Source organism: Macrosteles quadrilineatus, unplaced genomic scaffold (assembly GCF_028750875.1).
Source record: "Macrosteles quadrilineatus isolate MER2022 unplaced genomic scaffold, UCM_ALF_1.0 Scaffold_5__1_contigs__length_97177068, whole genome shotgun sequence".
NCBI classification, from domain to species: Eukaryota; Metazoa; Arthropoda; class Insecta; order Hemiptera; family Cicadellidae; genus Macrosteles; species Macrosteles quadrilineatus.
This window is the reverse complement of record NW_026542598.1, coordinates 32,303,676-32,322,213: the sequence shown is the minus strand read 5'-3', so window position 1 is coordinate 32,322,213 and position 18,538 is coordinate 32,303,676. Positions and strand designations below refer to the sequence as shown.

General features: G+C 32.8%; 1 protein-coding gene across 1 annotated transcript in view; it reads left to right on the top strand.

The window, feature by feature from the left end:
• Window positions 1–18,538, top strand: part of LOC128994412 (centrosome-associated protein 350-like) — a 52,054-nt gene that overhangs the window by 11,982 nt on the left and 21,534 nt on the right. Inside the window, exons 5-7 of the mRNA XM_054418967.1 lie at window positions 7,548–8,049; window positions 9,428–9,663; window positions 9,916–10,623. Coding sequence (XP_054274942.1) covers window positions 7,548–8,049; window positions 9,428–9,663; window positions 9,916–10,623 — 1,446 coding nt within the window. The remainder of the gene's footprint in view (window positions 1–7,547; window positions 8,050–9,427; window positions 9,664–9,915; window positions 10,624–18,538) is intronic.

Here is an 18,538-nt window from a genome sequence, read left to right as displayed (position 1 = left end):
CAAGCTTAGCGTTTGCAATGAGGGAGGACAAAGTATGATAAAATTTGCTTCTTTAAATTTACGGTATACTATAGTATTACACATCTACCATAGCCATATAGTTCTACCACTTCACCCAAACAATAGAAAAAAATTAATTATTAAAGATTCACAAAATATCACAAATTATTTGTGAAATTAAAAACACAGGGTGTCTACCAACCGGGAAATCCGGGAAAACCGGGAATTGTACTTAATTTTTTACTGGCCATGAAATGTAGGGAATTGTCCTTAAATGCCAGACTATGTCCTTAAATTTTTAATGGGCCATAATTTTATCAATCGCTAGTTGGTTAGGAGCACATAAAAGGTTTATCAGATGTTTGTTTACATTTTCATAATTTACTACTAGAGTAATTATGCAATAAAAACCCCATTAGCAGTCTCAAACCCATTAATATTTTATCACGACAATCAAGTGTCAAGTCAAGTACTTCCAAGAACTGTTGACTCAGTAGTAGTTTAGCTCATAAAAGTTGTATCACTTTAATTCCTTTACAACGTATTTATTTATTACTAGGGTAATCATTATTAGATCCCAAACATATTTTATCATGGAAATAATAGTTTTATAATGGCTGTTAAATTTCACTTCTTACTTGTACTTCAATTTGCTGCTGGCCATTGCCTAGTGCCATAAAACTGTTTATGGTTTCATATAAAACATGTAACTAATCTTAAACATAACTAAGTTAAACCCTTTTTTATGTATATTTTATCTTTCAATTGACAAAACCAAAAGCATTGTTGTTTACATTAAAATTTTATCATTACGTAGGCCTACTTGGTTTCAAATTATGTCATTGCATTTTCTGTATCTCTGTACATTGTTGGCGGTCAGGTTTCAATTTTTTTTTAGGCAGAGGATACGCGTCCGGTAACCGGACGTGGATTAGACGTCCGGCAATTACTGTCATAACCTAACCTAACCAACCAAACTTGCTGATAGTGAAAAAATCGAATTAAGGTGAAATTCTTTCTCTATAAAAAAAATTATAAATGCCAAAAATTCTAATAAAAGATGTACAGTTAAGAATAAATGGTATTCAATGCAAAACTCTTCGACAAAAAGTTAAAGTCATCAATGGGATTCGAACCCTGGACCTCTTGCATATCAGCCGAGCACCTTATCCATTACACCACGAACACCGATGGCTGGTCATTGTATTGTTGTGGTAAAGGCGTTCCAGGCTCCCGCAACCCCATGACGTCATTGCCGTACGCCTTATCCACGTCCGGTTACCGGACGCGTATCCTCTATGTTTTTTTTATTTCCCTTATTTATTTATTGCGTTGTATGCTTTAAGCAATCCAAATCATATGAACTAGAATGATGATATTGTAGTGACTTTGCTGATATTATAACCTCATTGTTTGTTACTCAGTTTATATAGGCCCTCCTAAATAATTAGGCCTAGGCCTGGGTATTTTGATTCTTTGAAAGTGCTGTAAAATATACTAAGAAAATGTAACTGAGCCTAAGATAAACTAATGATTGCTATGTGTCGATATTAACTTTGCAGATGAAAAGACAATAATCTTACTCTGTGCTTACTGGTAGCCGCTTACCATACCGGTTTTGTACCTAGAACCGAGTTACAATATATTCATTATGCATTCAAGATTTTTTTTTCAAAAGTAGTCTTAAACCTAACGTTGTGCCAGGGGGAATAATGCCAAATTAATCCGCCTGGGTTGGATAAGTTATGTTATGATGTTTCCGTGACCTATGGAGATATTTAGAATTTTGTCGCTATTGCAGGAGACAATGATTGCGTTTTTCTGTTACACTATAAAAGCTGTACCTTAATATGTTTGTTTACTTTTAATAAGTTTCTATTTTGAAATTTAATTCTTGTCTACTATTATTTACTTTTCTCTCTGGAACAACTACAATGAAGAACAAGATTAATACAGTTTGACAAATCAGTGGTAGTGTTATATAGTCAATGATATTATTCTGTAATCACACCGACAAGGGTCCTTAAATGTACGGGAATTGTCCATGAATTTTTTATCCAGAATGTAGTAGACACCCTGAAACATAAACATAAATAATGTAAAACAGACAGTTCTCATTGTGTATCACAGTTTTTTGTTGCTGCTTAGTTCAAATTAGCTGTTTTCATAAGTAAAAAAAATAATAGTGCTGCATCCTGTTGGTAAATCTTATAACTTTTAATGCCTTTGCATATCATAGAACCAACCTTTTTAGTTGAAACAGCTGACTAAATTCTTTAATTCCATTTAAATATGAGTACTCATAAGGTTATCATGGGGAACTCTAGAGCCACTGGGGCGGAGCCCGAAAGGATTTTTGAGATAAAAATATGCCTATATGTTAACCGGGAATGTGAGCTATCATCATGCCAATCCAATCCATCCAGTAATTAATGCGTGATTGAAATTCAAACACACAAACAAACAAACACACAAACAAATAAACACACAAACTTTCACATTTATAATATTAGTAGGATGATTGATTTTTTACCAAAAATGAATAGCCGTATACTTTTTTACTACTATTAACTTAAAACTAAAAGTAAAAAAACATGCTTGAAACCTCAAGTTTTTATATGAGCGAAATAGAATTGTTCATAAATTTTAAAATGTATTAACCAAATGCAATTTACCTTCAAAACATTAGACATGAAGTAAAGAAGTTATTAGGCCTATGTATAAAAAACTTTTTTTAACAATGTTCAAAGTCATTGTCCATCAGTCAAACTAGTTGCCCTCAAGCTTGCTTCAATTTTTATTTAAAATAAATTGAGTGTACTCTGCTAAGAATATTTTGAACTAGACAGTTACTATTAAAATGTTGTCCTGACATGCATTCCAAAGGGGTTCAAAGTTCAAGGGAGTTGCCAGATATTGTTTTTGTTCCTCCTACCTTATGAGCTAGTAGCCTAGGTAGGGTGTTTTTACAAGTTACATATTTAGATTATTTGGTTAAAACAACATTGAAAAATTACATTATTCAATTTTTTTTTATAAAGTAAAGTGTGTGTTGTGTGAATATAACTCTTCTAAAACAAAGTTTTCTCTTTCTGTAAGTGTTAAAGTTATTAATATAATTTTTGCTAGTAGTTGATATGTTTATAGTTCCGATGAGTACACTGAATTATATACAACAATTCAAAAAATCCAAAATAAGACGCCAGCCTTATAGACAGCCTTAAAATGTTCATTTTCAGGGTCAAGATTATTTTTATTTTTAGGTTATGTGTAGTAAAATTATAATTATAATATGATTGCTGCTATCGCAGTATAGTTCAGCTATGTTATGATTTGATGAGTAAAAACTTAAACTTATGAGGGAATTTAAATGTAATTTTTTTTATTAACTTCCCAGTTAGGGAATAACCTATTCGTAGGTCTCATGGTAGGCCTGGGACCAATTACATTTTCTCTTTAATGTCCCCTTAGGCCAAAAACACCATCTGCTCAGATTCATGTGTCTGATGGCACGTTAACTAGAGTAGAAATCATCTGATTTTAATGCAATTCGGTACAAACTAACTTGTTTAAACGTGAACCTACATTTATTAAATAAATGTAGGTTCACGTTTAAACAAGTTCAAATTTTGAAGGAGATCGTGAACTAGCATGATCAAACTATGGGAACGAGGTTTTATGGCTTAAAGTTGGGTTTTCCCATTTTGACAATGAATAACTTCTTGATCAGCATCGTACGTGTTATTAAATTACCTCAAAAAATAAACAAATTATACGTCTAATAACACTAGTAATAATATATTTACACTTATACTATTGAATCACAAGACGGTAAATACATATGAAAGATTGTAAGTGGTGATCGATTTCGATTGGACACTCCAATCATCATCAGACCCAATAGGTGAAATGTGGGACCCATTTTGCCTATTGGGTCTGATGATGATTGGAGTGTCCAATCGAAATCGATCACCACTTGCCATCTTTCATATGTATTTACTGTCTTGTGATTCAATAGTATAAGTGTAAATATATTATTACTAGTGTTATTAGATGTATAATTTGTTTATTTTTCAGGCCATTTTGACAACAAAACATAAAATGTCACAAAATTTTACCTATTTTGTAGAGCTTGGAAAACAAATAATTTAGTGTAGGCCGGTTTCACACAACTGTCCGGAGTTGTTATTGAAGTGTAGTTGTATGCCTAATGGTTATGGAGAAAATTCCAAAAACTGTAAATTTTAAATTCCCATGTTATTTTTATAGAGATTTAATAAGCTTAAAAACTGTTGTAGTTTGCTTCTTTAGGGATATATTTTGATCAAATTTGTCTATTTCATACTAAGCCATTTAAATAAAAACCACACTTTATGCCTTCCCTGTAGCACCAAAACCTTAAAACTCATTAAAATTTATGTTTTAAATGGGAAATAAATCTAACAATGCTAAGGGAATATGTTAGTAAAAATCCAACCAGGTACAGTAGTAGCAGCTAGTCTGGGCGCGCGGCCACGCTTGGGCGGGGGGTGTAGAGGGGAGTGTTTATTGCTCATTTCCAAAAACATCTGGCCCCCACGGCTCTCTGGGGTTGTTCAGCGAGGCTATGGGGGTGAGCGAGCCGTTACTCTCAGCACGGCTAGTACACAAGGGTCCGCGCGCCCAGACTAGCTGCGACTACTGTAAATGGATATTTGCTTAGTCTGCAGGTTTACTGCAACGGGCATATTTTAATCTAGGCCTTTATGTTGAATACAGTTGAAAAGGCAAAGTCAGAAAATGAGTAGGCTTACTCATTTATTAACATAGGTCACCACCATGAGTGAAGTCAGTAGCTTTCTTTAGATGTCGAATCCCTACTGGCCCTTAATTTTAGCCATTGATTGTTAAGATTTTAATAAATAATTCTGTTCAATCCTGTTGATCTTAGCCACTAATTTGACTATCATAATGCTAAATAAACGCTCTTTTTTACAAAAACAATTCTTTCGTATATTAAATATTCATTCACGTGTCTGCTAGAATTTATTTTGGTGTATGTAACCAAAATAAACAAATATTTGCAAACAAATTGAGGTCATTTGAATTATTACATTGTTTAAGCCTTGGACATGAATTAAACTAAATGTATTTGTTCACATTTATGATTAAGAAATTAAATTATCTCTTGGTTCAAAAGAGTTTTCAAAATACAGCAATTCTTAGTTCCAAAAATTCTACATTCCTATTAACAAAGATTATATTCTTGGAAAAAAACCGATTAAATCAAATTATTTATTTTATGACAAAATTGATGTGTAAAACATTTTTACTGGCTAGCCTATCAATGTGTGTTTTTTTATACCTCTAAATTAAATTACCAAGACAACATTTCTCGTGCTAGAGATTTTGGTGGCACTTTTCCCTGTTTTCCCCCAGTATAATTACAGGTTAGTAACAGATTTGTTTAAACTAATTAACTAGGCCTACCTTAGTATTTTTGACAATATCTAATCCAAATTATTTTAGGTTATAAATGATTAAATACCCCCGCCGCAGCAAACCTGCGGACTAAGTGAATTTCAACTTGTCTGATTACATTTTTACTAAAATATTTCCATAAATAAGACATATTTATCCCCAATTTAAATAACATTAGATTTAACGAGTGCTTAGGTTTGCTGCTACGGGGAAGGTAAAACGTGTTTTTTTTACCATAGGTCAATAGTATAGGATGAAAAAAATTAATTTGCCAAATTTTATCAACACATATCCATAAACAAGTAAACTACAACAAATTTCATTTTCTCCTTAAAAATAACATGGGAATTTTAAATTACACTTTTTTTAATTTTCTCTGTGACTGTTAGGGATACAACAGTGCTTTAATATACTAAATTATTAATTTTTTTTAAGTTTTACAAAATGGTTTAGAAAGAAATTGCAAAATCTTTTGTTTTTAGGGTCAAAAATGAGAAATACCCATTTTTACCCCATATTTTTACATGTTGAGTAAACAATCTTAACAAATTTTTTTGAATATTCATCAATAAATATCAACTGGAAAAGTCGAACACAATAGTAAGACACAGCCATCTATCTAGACGTACGCCCTATAAGCTGTTGACTGTTACGAGGACTGTCCAGTTACCGGGTGTCAAGTTAGTGAGGTTGACCCCTCTACTCTTTCTTTGTTATATTAGAGGTTTGCCTGGGACTCTATTCCTGGGAGTGACGGATCCATGTGTCTGTATGCTGATGATTCTAATATCCTGCTAAATAGAAATTCTAATTCTAAAATTGAAACATCTTCTTCAAAAAATCTTCAAGTAACTCATGAATTTTTAAAAGAAAAAAATCTTCTTATAAATGCAAATAAATTTAACTTCATATCTTTTTCAACCAAACAATCAACAAAAAAATTTGAGGCAAAAATTTGTATAAACAATGACAGCATTGAGCAAGTTGAACAGACTAAATTTCTTGGATTAATTATCGACAGAAATCTTACTTGGGACAAACACGTTAAACATTTGTAAAAAAATTGACTTCTGGTGTATGTGCTTTGAGACAGATGTCTCAGATCTGCAGCATAGACACTTTGAGGATAATATACTTTTCATTACTGCATAGTCACATATCTTATGGAATATCTATATATGGAGCAACATCAAAGGCCAATTTGGATTCTATCCTTATCAAACAAAAGAGGGCTATTCGTCTAATGATGAAACTGAAAAAAAAGGATTCAGCTAAGAGATACTTTAAGGAATTACAAATCCTAACAGTATATAGTCTGTATATTTATGAAACATCCGTCTATGCAAAACAAATTCAATTGTCATCCACTTCTAGCAATACTGGTGACTATAACACTAGGTTTAAAATTAACTTACCACAACATAGATTGGAATTTTTCAAAAAGAAAACTTATTATTCTGGTCTAAATTTTTCGCAACACCTGCCGGCTCATATAAAGAAAGAAGACAATTTGAATAAATTTAAAAGAACACTAAAAGACTTTTTAATCAAATTTCCATTTTATTCCATAGAAGAATTTCTAAAAAATAAAAATTAGTAGTAACATAATTTGAACTCCATAGCAAAATTAGGGGAAAAATTTAAATTTTCACCATGATTAGTAATACATTTATTTTTATTTTTTATTTTTATTCAAGCCCAAAAAATGGATGTACGTTTTTTATTTTATTAACAGCTCATGTCATTGTGATTGAATCAACGTTAACTTACATTTTTGTTTAAATATTCAGTTAGAAATGCTTCACTTTTTAAAGATTATTGTTAATTAATTTTTTCCCCTACAGTAAATCTTAGTAATATACTTTAAGCACATTGTAATATGTAGTTATATGTGTTTATAGCCTATTTGACTCTATTCAATACATGTTATTTTAAATGTATAGTGAATAAAGAATGATTTGATTTGATTTGAGGTGATACTGTACTACATGGGTTTTAGACAAATAGTAACTAGGCCTACTACTTTTTAGAGGCATTATACAAAACCTTTTCATTGTACTGACTCTCACCCTTTTTTATAAATTTAGACAAAACCAAAATGGCAAGGACCACTAGAAGAAGAAGACAGTGAAGTGCTACCTCCAGCGATTCATATTTTTGAAAATAAAATTCCTACAGCCAGAAAACCCAAAACTAACCTGAAAGTTGACGAGGCGAATGTTGAAAAAGAATCTTCGGGTGAAAAACCTTTGGTAGAACATGAAAAATACTACAACAAATCTGAAGAGCTTGAAAAAATTTTGAATGAGGACAACGAGATAGAAAGGATGGATTCTAAAAAACCTAATCTTGGGTTAGACAATACTCGGAGAAAACTTCGGCTGTCAAAAAGTAAACCGTGTATAGAAAATCATCCGATGAATATCGGAATGGAAGCAGCTGCAATGGAAATTGTTCCTCTACTTCAGCTTGAAATGGAAAACGCCAGGAGGAGTTTAGAGAGTAATATACAATCTCCTAAGCTGTCAAGAGATGGGAATTATTACAATGTAGCTCTTGAAACAAATGAAACTGCCAATGGCCCTCATAGTAAGTAGCCTATTTAGCTTATTATACTCCGTTCACAAAATTTAGCCAGTTTTAAAATAATAGCTCAACAGCTGTTTGCCAAAACATCGACAAACAACAATATAATATAAACAAACATTTATTCAACCCGTCATTCAGTGTATAGCCTACATACATTAAGCAAAAATGTGATGGGAAAACTTCCCTCAAATCGCCTTAATTTTGTGAGCGTACTATAGTAATACTTTTAAACTAGGGATGGTCAAGTCTCGAAATTTCGGGAAATTTTAAATCTCGTTACACGAGACGAGATTTCTTTTTGGCCGAGATTTTTATCAAGACGAGAAGAAAAAAAAAAAGAAAAAAAATTAAAAACGCCTGCAGAAAGTCAATGCAATACCCGCAATACAGGAGCGTGTTGTAGTTGCGCTTCCTTTGCGAAGGCGTTCTTATTTAGTTAATTCTTTAAATGTAAATATTACTTTAATTATTTTAATAATATTACTTTAATAACATTTGAGAAGTTTTGTTAAGTGTAAGCAGTGTGAGGAATGTTTTATTACTATAAAAAGTCAAAACAAGTAACTATTTTATAAAAATTAATATTGCTTTTATTTTATGATTTATTTTATTTTAGGATAAGTTGAACTCTATCCTAACTGATATCACTATGTTTCCTAATCGAAGGCATTTTTAATAAGTTAGGCGTGATTAATAAAAAAATGTTATGCTGATGGTTTTTAATAAAAGATTGTAAATATTCTTGCCTATTATCATTATTTTTGTATTTAAACAGTCATCTAACAATGTTACAAAATCAGGTAAAAATTTTGAACGTGCATTTCCCGTTGCGTATGAGAAGGGAAATCCCGTCTCGATCTCGTCTCGAAATTTTATGAGAAATAAAAAATCTCGTCTCGTCTCGTCTCGAACTAAAAATCCAATCTCGTCCATCCCTATTTTAAACTAGTATTAAATATTAGGATTTTAATATTTCTCCTCCCCATTATAATCATACATAATAGTTATACAGTTTATGACTTTTCATCTCTAAGGATGGGTTTAGTCAAGAAAACAGCTGTTGCCAATTTGCTTGGTCAAATGACTCAAATGTGATATCATTATGCTTGCACATTACCGTATGGTAATGAATTTCACCATACACCTGCTGACTATAATAATTTGAAGGGATTTTTCAAAAGAAATATAGTTCAGCTAGCTTTTTGAGAAAATTAGAGTCCATAGAAGCTGATAGATACACAATAATAGAAAACAAAACATAACACTGGTAATTTGTATTCGGATCTGATCTGACAGATCTGTTGAAAGTATACTTTGCCAGGTCGGGCAAATTTATCATCACAATTGAACTGTTTTTAAGTATTAACAACATTTACAGGCAGTAGAAGAACAACATTCACATGCACCCCAAGAGAATCAGTAGAGGCTGATCTTCCTCGCTTAGAAGAGTCCTTCTTGTATGAGGCGCCCACCAAACTCTCTGCACATTCAGATACGTCTAATACAAGTAGTCATCGAAAACGTCATCATTTCTCACCTGCAAAAACCAACAATACATTGTCAAAGAAGTTATGTGGAAATACCCAAGAAGAAGTTTTGAATAATAAAGTTTCGGTAAGTAAGGAAATATTTGATCCTAAGTTACATTATGTAAAAGTCTGCTACCAATTTGAATTTATAGTATTTATACATTGCAGTAACCAGTAGCTAACAACTTGTTCTGGAGGTGGGGCTGTAGAGGGTGTTCTAGGAAACTTGTAGGCACTGACAGTGAAAGACCGATAGATCCCCTTTGCTGCAATGCATAATTTACCCCACATCGATCATTATTAGTAACACATAATTGTACTGTATATTTATTTTCAGAACTCGTTTGAAGACCAGTTAAGAAGAATCCAAGAAGTTTTACAAAAGCAAAAAGAAAACAATGAACCTGATAAACTGCTATCGCAGATAAAACCGGATGGCTTCAGTATAATGAATGTCATGAAGATGAAACTTCTCACCAACGAAAACAAGTACCTTCCCAAAACAAACCCCAAGGAGAAGATTATAACGACGAAAAACTCATTTGACGATGATACTGATGCGCCTTCAATAATATCAATGGAAGAAGATTTTAGACCTCACGTAGAGCCTTTGAGATTGTCCGACTTACAGCTGAAGTTGGACCGAAGTGATCAGACTTCTTTAACGTCCCAGTTATCGTCTGCGACATCCAAAACATCTGGGAGGAATGCTGTTGAAAGTCTCAAATCATCGTCTTACACTTATGATGCTCCACCGTTGTTAGTGCCAGAGTCTGTACAGAATCTGAAATTGTCTTCTAGCCGGAGTTACAACGAACTTTCCAATCCTAGTCAAAAAATATCCAGCCACTCTAGTATCATGAACACCAAAATATCAAGCCACGCGACTTCTTCAAATTTATTTCCTGGGAAACAAGAAATCTCAAACTCTTTGTCGTCTGTTAGTAAATCTAGTCAAGGTCATCCAAGAGTGAAAACATTCCAAGAAAGTATACATTCCGATGTGCTTCCTACCATAGCAAAAGATGCGCAAGCTGTTCAAAGGGTATGTCTAGTTGTATTTTTCACCACCTTAACAAATAACTGACTTTGGGTATAGAAGTAGGCATCCCATCTACTATCTACAAGGACCAGTTGTAGCCATTTTTTTATATAATAGAACATCACGACTAGTAACAAACAAAGTTTTCACGACGTTTCAAGACCTGGAATATAATCCCATTCTCAGGTAAGAAAGTACCTATGACAAGATTGGTAAACAAACCCAGCTAAAACTGGAAAATCACATACAATAATTGTTGATATGTGTTTTTATTTGTATTTGTTTCAGGTATGATTGGGTTTTTTGCATGTTCTGACTACTATACAGTTTTCTATTTGGTTATTCTATGTGATTTTCCAGCTTTCAGGATTTGTTTACCAATCTTATTATTTTATAGGTACTTTCTCCTTCTCCCCTGAGGGCAGGTTTAGATTCCAGATTTTGAAACCTTGTGGAAACTCGATTTTTACTAACTGTGATGGAAAATGCCCCCAATAGTAGTTTATGTTATACAATAATCTTCAAACATTATAAACATAAATGAACTTCAAACAAAGAATAGAGCATGGTTGAATGATCCTTTCATAGTGTGCAGCTAATGAATATTTGAACTATTTTCTCTTCTAGTGTGTAAGTTGATGAACAATCTTCTTCATAAGCAGGTACTTAATCTTCTTTCTTCCAATTTAAAGCAGGTACTTAAGGGTGCGCTCTACCCGTCTGGCGCGCGCAAATGTAAGGGTTTTAGTTCTTCCTGATTGTAGCCCCAATTGTGAACCGATTTAAAAGATCTTGGTGTCATATTTTCCGTCAAATGTTATTGTAGGTTTCCCGTTTTTTAAAATTTTGATAATTTAAAAAATTTTGGGCTCAAAGGTTGGTGAAAAATGTAAAAAGAGGCGTTCTTTATCATGAGTTTTAATACATAAAAATAATTTTTAGAGAAAAAATAAAAAACGGGAGACGTGCAATAGATTCTTAAAAACAAGAACCTGGAATTAGTTTACTAAAAAGTTGAATGATAACTATGTAATCACGCAGACTCGAAAGGCTTGCAAGCGCTCTTCAAGGCGCCGTGCAGTGGCGCGGCCATGCGGCCAACGGCTCAACCTGTCGTCGGCTCTCCCACCACAGCCATCGATCGATATTTCCCCTCCTCTCGGTTGATTCTATTCTATCTTTGCGTCGTCGCCGTGTTTACGCATACCAGTGTCCATGCTGCTCGAATTCGAGCAATTGCTATATATACAGGCGTTATTTTAAAACAAATAACAGTCATAATTTCTGATTACTTTAAAAGATTCTACTCAAAGATTATAACATTTTTAAGATGTACATAAGAGATCGATAGAATCAACATTTCTTATAAATATCTTATCACTTTTCAAAAGCTGATCTTGTTTCTTCTTAACATTATTTCTATTTCTTCACCTTGGTGGTGTTATATAACTTTCCTATGTTTCCATAGTTGAAAATCGGCTCGTTCAATGATTACTAAGAAATGCAGCACAGTGTTGTTAACTCATTTTTCTTTTTCAGTATATCAGGAGTAATGTAAATCAGCTCTCTCGCTTTTTTCCATTGTAATATTTATGCAAACCCAAATTCAAATAGTGAATATTTCATTTCATACTATTAAATTAGCAAAATTATTGACGGTTTACAATTTACATAGGGTTTTCTTCTCATTTTTAATTTCTGACAACAGCTTGAGTTTTATAAAAATTTTTGTTTCCCATGCTAATCTTATGGAGAAATACAAAACTTTAAAGGGTACCAGGGCCTCACTCTCTAATTATTTCCCTAAGAATAACATGGTAATTTTTAACAACACTTTTTTCAATTTTCTTCCTGACCGTAGGCATACAACAGCGCTTCAATATACTAAATTACTCTGCACCGAGGGGTTTTAAGTGGCTAAGGCCTTATACTGCTCTACTAGGCTACAACCTCAAAATCCCATCCCCATCCCCAAAACCATGGCGCAGAGCCGTCTGCGCATGCGCGCGCGCGGGAAGATGACAACTGAGGCGACTACCTAGGCGACTACCACGACCACGTGTTTCTCACTCGCTTGCACACTTGCACTGATTTTCACCGTGTTTTGAGTGTTTTGCTGTTTATTGTCATTTCTGGTGTGCTTCAAGATGCCCAATCCTAGGACAAGAAAAAAGAAAAAACTTAATTTAAGTGCCAGAAGATTGAAGAACAAGGGGAGTGAAAGTTTACATCGTTGGCGGGAATTAAAGAAAAATAAGGACGAGAATAGGTAACGTATGATGAGAGTTATTTAAGTTAGAAGTACATAATATTATTGTACAATTAAATACCCAAATATTACTTATTACTTATTTGTTGGTACTAGGGTAGGCTACTACAATCAAGTAAGGATAGGCCTACAGGTTTTTTTTTATTCCTACTACTGCTGTATGAGGAAAGTGTGAGTAAAGATCACAGTAAGCATAAATTCATTGATATTATAGCCACTTTACAGCTAACTGGCTTTACAGCTAACTAGGTAAGTACAGACAGGTAATTATTAGTTGCCTATTAGTAAACTATTTTGTATAGATTCCGCCTCATTTTCACCTGAGGTTCTTTAGTGCTTTTTTCTAAGTAGCAATGTAGGTTATAAAAATAGTTATAAATAAAATTATAAATGCCTCAAGTTCATTTTCATTATTTTTGTATTATAAAAACTAACATAACCTAACCGAACCAAACTTGCTGATAATGAAATAATATAACAAAAGTTTAGTAACAGAAAAAATAATTCTGTTTATTAAATAAAAATAGAAATTGCTCAATTACAATTTTATAATGACTTAATAATAAAATTAAACTGTCATAACCGAACCAAACCAACCAAACTTGCTGATACTGTAATGAACAAATCTTGGACAAAAAGTTCATGTTACCAGCGGGGTTCGAACCCGGGACCTTCATCATATTAGCCCTGCTCGCTAATCACTAGACCACTGAGGCCGATGGTTACAGATCGTTTTGTTACAGTAATGGCGTTCCCTCAGCTAATAAGAAGCCCACAACTGTCATCGTAGCCTCTTCTATACCTCCCCTGAGTAAATACCATCGAGGTTACAAGTTTTTAAAACAATCATTTGCTGTCTTTATGGACAAAGTTTTACATTGTTTACATGGTTACACGTAAAAGTCAGGAAACTCCAACCAAGGAAACTATTATTACACCAGTTGATTTAGAATTTCTTAAATAATTAGGTAGGTAGGCTTACTACTAATTTTGTGTAAATGGTAGGTATTTTTCAAAGTTATTTTAATTTCAAGTTTTATTTTTTTTAATATATTTTCACACAAACTAAAAAATCTTATTTCATATTTCAGCATGATCACTCCTAGTAATAATTCACCCGAAACTGAACAAAATGAGATCCATTGCAGTACTCCGAAGAATAAAGAAGCAAATGAAGCATTCAATGACAATGTCACTCCTATGGACATTTCAAGTGACAATGATGATGATTGGCTGGCTGGAATTGAACTAATCCCTGCTGGAATAGAAGAGTCCAGGTACATTGTTCTAAAATGATTTTTTCCTCTTAAATAATTTTTTGCCCTTCATCAATTAGTTTAAGAAATATATATATATCAATAAAATACGACTCTCTTCCACAAACAGAGGTATTCCTTCTTTGTGGAAGATATTTTGCTAATTTAAATCATGTTTATATTGTTATGCTTATATTAAGTTAATATACCTATTACTACAAAACTAAACAATATTGTCTAGATTTTTGTATGGGACTAATATGATGTAATTTGTAAATATTTTGGCGGAATAAACGCCAAATTATTTACAAATTACATCATTGACCATACGTCAATAGTATAGGATGAAATAAATAAATTTGCCAAATTTTATCAATATATACCCATAAACAAGTAAACTACAACAATTTTCATTTTCTCCATAAGAATAACATGGGAATTTTTAATTACACTATTTTTTAATTTTCTCCGTGACCGTTAGGCATACAACAGCGCTTCAATATACTAAATTATTTCTTTTTTTAAGCTCTACAAAACGGTCTAGAAAGAAATCGCAAAATTTTTTGTTTTTAGGTTCAAAAATGGGAAAAACCCATTTTTACCCCATAAAACCCCCCATAAACCCCCGTACCCATGGTCCGATTATGCTGGATCGCGAACTCGTTCGAATAAACGTAGGTTTACACGTTTGTACCAAATTTCATCAAAATCGGATCATTTTTGCTCGAGTTATCGCGCTAACGGACACATATATATATATATATATATATATATGTATATAAATATATATATATATATATACTAGCTGTGTGCCCGTTCTACGCACGGGGATCTTATAGTAGTCAGTTGAAACCTTCTTATATTAAGATTAAGAACAGCAATTAGTTTGCATATTTGCAGATATGCTGGCAAAACTATTATATATAAACCTTCGCAAATACAGTATCTGACAGTTCAAGCCAAAATAAATGCTTCGCAATTAAATGTCACCCGGATCGTGTTGGCCCATATGTCCAATGATTAAACTAAAAAATGTTTTATAGATCCATGAAGCGTAGCCCTAAAGTATGCCTATAATTGAAAGTTACTTTCCACATCGGTTAACTTAAACGTATTTAAAGTACTACCTCAACCTCACCATTTAACACTTTATTCCGGTTGACATTTTCAGTAGGCCTATCAAAGGTGCTCTTGTCCATTCCGTGAAACACTGAGAAATAAGGACATTAATGCGTTACCAACATACAACAAAACAACACAATACAACTATCCAACAAAGGCCACGAACTATTGATACATAAACAATATAAAGGCGTAAACAATTCATGATGGTTTGCCCAACAAATGTTTTACTCAAATAGGTTATCATTTTCTTAGCATACCGGGTAAGCTAAGATTTGGAATCCAGATAGAAAAAGCAAAACTTATACAGAGTTAAGACATCACTTAAATTGAATACGGACGGCTCTAATAAATCAGGTGCAACACCAACGATATCAAATTTGTAAACTACCGGTTCTAAGGAAAAGAACCAGTACCTACGTAAGAACATACCTAAGAACTATAGTAAATCGGACCAATTAAATACATTAATATCTAGTCCCGAGGTTATTGATCTCTTGCTTTGGATTTTCTCGTAAAAAGTTATAGCGTAAACTTATCGGTGTCAGTTTGAAAAAAAGCAACCTTACCCAAACAACTTTTTGTTATTTAATAGATTACGCATTCTCTAAACAATGATTAGTTTATCTATTAACATTCGAAGGAAATGTGACGAAAATCACACAATGTTGGGGTTTTGGTCATTTGTAATTTTATTTTTTAAGTAGGTAGGCCATGTATTCTATGGAAAAGTACCGGTATCAAGGATCGTCGTCAAAAAGGTTGTTATGAATAAATATGTAGGCTTACGTATCCAAGATATGAGCTATGGGCCTATTGGCTGTATGGTCCAGCGAATGCATCACACGGTGAGTAGAAACAGAAAGTGGCACATTGAAAAAGCGAGTTTAGCACTTCCTCTCTTAAACCTCTGTTACAATCACCCACTGCAGTTGTGATTTTTTACTTTACACTTTACACAACCGCCATTTGAAGCGCCGTCAATGAGTGGAAACCTTTTTTGTAAGCTATTGGCGACGATCATTTCAGTGTCCAGCCCTATACAACACTGATTCAAGGTCTTCTTCTTTCTGGTTGTAAAAACTCAAGAAACATTTTATACTCAAAGAATTTCTGGTTCCGATTTGGACGATGTCTAGTTATTTAATTTCATTTACGGTTACACTATTAGACTATATTAAATCCGTTATGTAAGAAAAACGTTTTTAATCTCACTTGGTTGGGATTTGCTTTCAAAACGTGATTCGAAATAGTTGCGGTTATTTGTAAACAACATTTGTAAACATGTCATTGACAGCTAGAAAAAATAATCTTGATCCGAACAGCTGTTCGTTATTTCATAGACGATTATGTGATAAAAATTAAACGAAAATTTGACAAAAATCGCACAAAACTGCATTTTTGAACGTCCGTAATTTTATTTACAAAGTAGTGAGGCTATATTTAAATCACTAAAGACACTCTCGCCAATCCAGTGAATACATTAAAATGACTTGGATCTTGATATGTACTCTGGTTTTCACGGAGAAGATTGCGTAAAATGCCATTTTGAGTGTTACAGACAAAGGGACAGACAGACAGACAGACAGATAGACAGACAGACAGAAATTGAGATAAGACTCGTTTCTGCTTCTTTAATGTATAAAACGTAAAAATAACCTAAAAGTATATAATTCTGAGCAATGTACAGACAAAACTCTAATTTTATTTATATAGATATGAATTTGAACGGATGGTGTTTTTGGCCTCTAGGGACCTCAAAATGAAAAATTAAATCGGTCTCGGGTCCAGGTCTTACCATGAGTACTACGGTAATAGCTTATTCCCTATATGGGAAATTCGCTAAAAGAATAAATAATCGACCTTTTCAAAAATAGCACGTTTTATGTGACTGGAATTTTATGTAACTTTGTAAATTAATGAATTTAAAATATGTTTTAACCTTACATATTATATATTATGAATAACATTTTAGTAATTTTTCATTTTACACATGCTTTTAACCTTTTAAATTATATTACAGGTAAAATGTCCACCATCAGCCAAAGAGTTTTCACCAGTGGAGGCAGTAGAACGGAAAATTATAAAGTTCTGCACTAAAAATGAAGAAGGTGATTTGATCCTGAAAAGGCGGCACAATTATTATTATCAAATCCAGGGACAACTACATATAACTGATAAAAAGTTCTGCTTATTTGTAGTATGGACTCCCCATGGTTTGTCTGTGGAAAAGGTTGTGAAGGATGACGAGTTTTGGATGAAACATATGGAGTCTCAGCTGAGGACATTTTACAACAAATGTATTTTACCGGAACTGGTAGATCCAAGGTATCCTAGGGGACTTCCTGTTAGGGACAGATTTTAAGCCGTCACCAGCCGTTAGGCCTACTGTGTTGGATTTTATTTTGTAATATTTATATAACGTGAATGTACTCAGTATACTAGCTCTTTTTGTAATATTTATTTTTCATTATTAGCTTTGCAATATGCAATATTGTGTACAAATATATTTCTCGTCATTCTACTCTCGTTTTATAGTACCTTTGACTATGAATACAAGTATCCAATAGTCAATTATATTACCGAATTGTTGCCAAAGTCCTCTGGTAATACCAGATGTTTATTTCCAGATTTACTTTGTATACAAACAAGAGTAAAATTAAACATTTACTGTTCAATATTTATTAGTTACTATAATTACTTATGAACATTTAATTCATAACTAACTATTATACAGTATATATCCATATATAAAGTTTCTGGCATTTAATTATCACAATACACATTAAATAGTCATTACATTACGAAGGATGGGTAACTAAATTTACAAGCGTATGTTGTAGCGTATGTATGTAACAGGTTGCTATGACGTTATTTGCGAGATAACATTAAAAAGGTAAACAAGACTCGCCACGTATGTTAGTCAACGAATCGTCTAAAAAGTACATTACCGTATAGGACACAGAAAAAGGGAAGAACAATCATATTTATATTATTGAGCATGGATTTTTTCTTTATGTGATAAAAGATACTATAAAAATGAAGTTTTCATATCACCATTGCCTTTTTTGTAAACATTAATTACATAATTATAATCCCCAAGAATGTGTGAGATACCGACTGATTCTGTGCCCATTACGGTGTAGCTACAGTTGGAATAGAGTTAAATAATAATGAAAATCTTAAACATCAACAAAAAAAAAAAAAAATAATTATAACAGTTGATTAAAAAAAAACTTAAGATTACTATAATTTAATGTAGTGATACTTT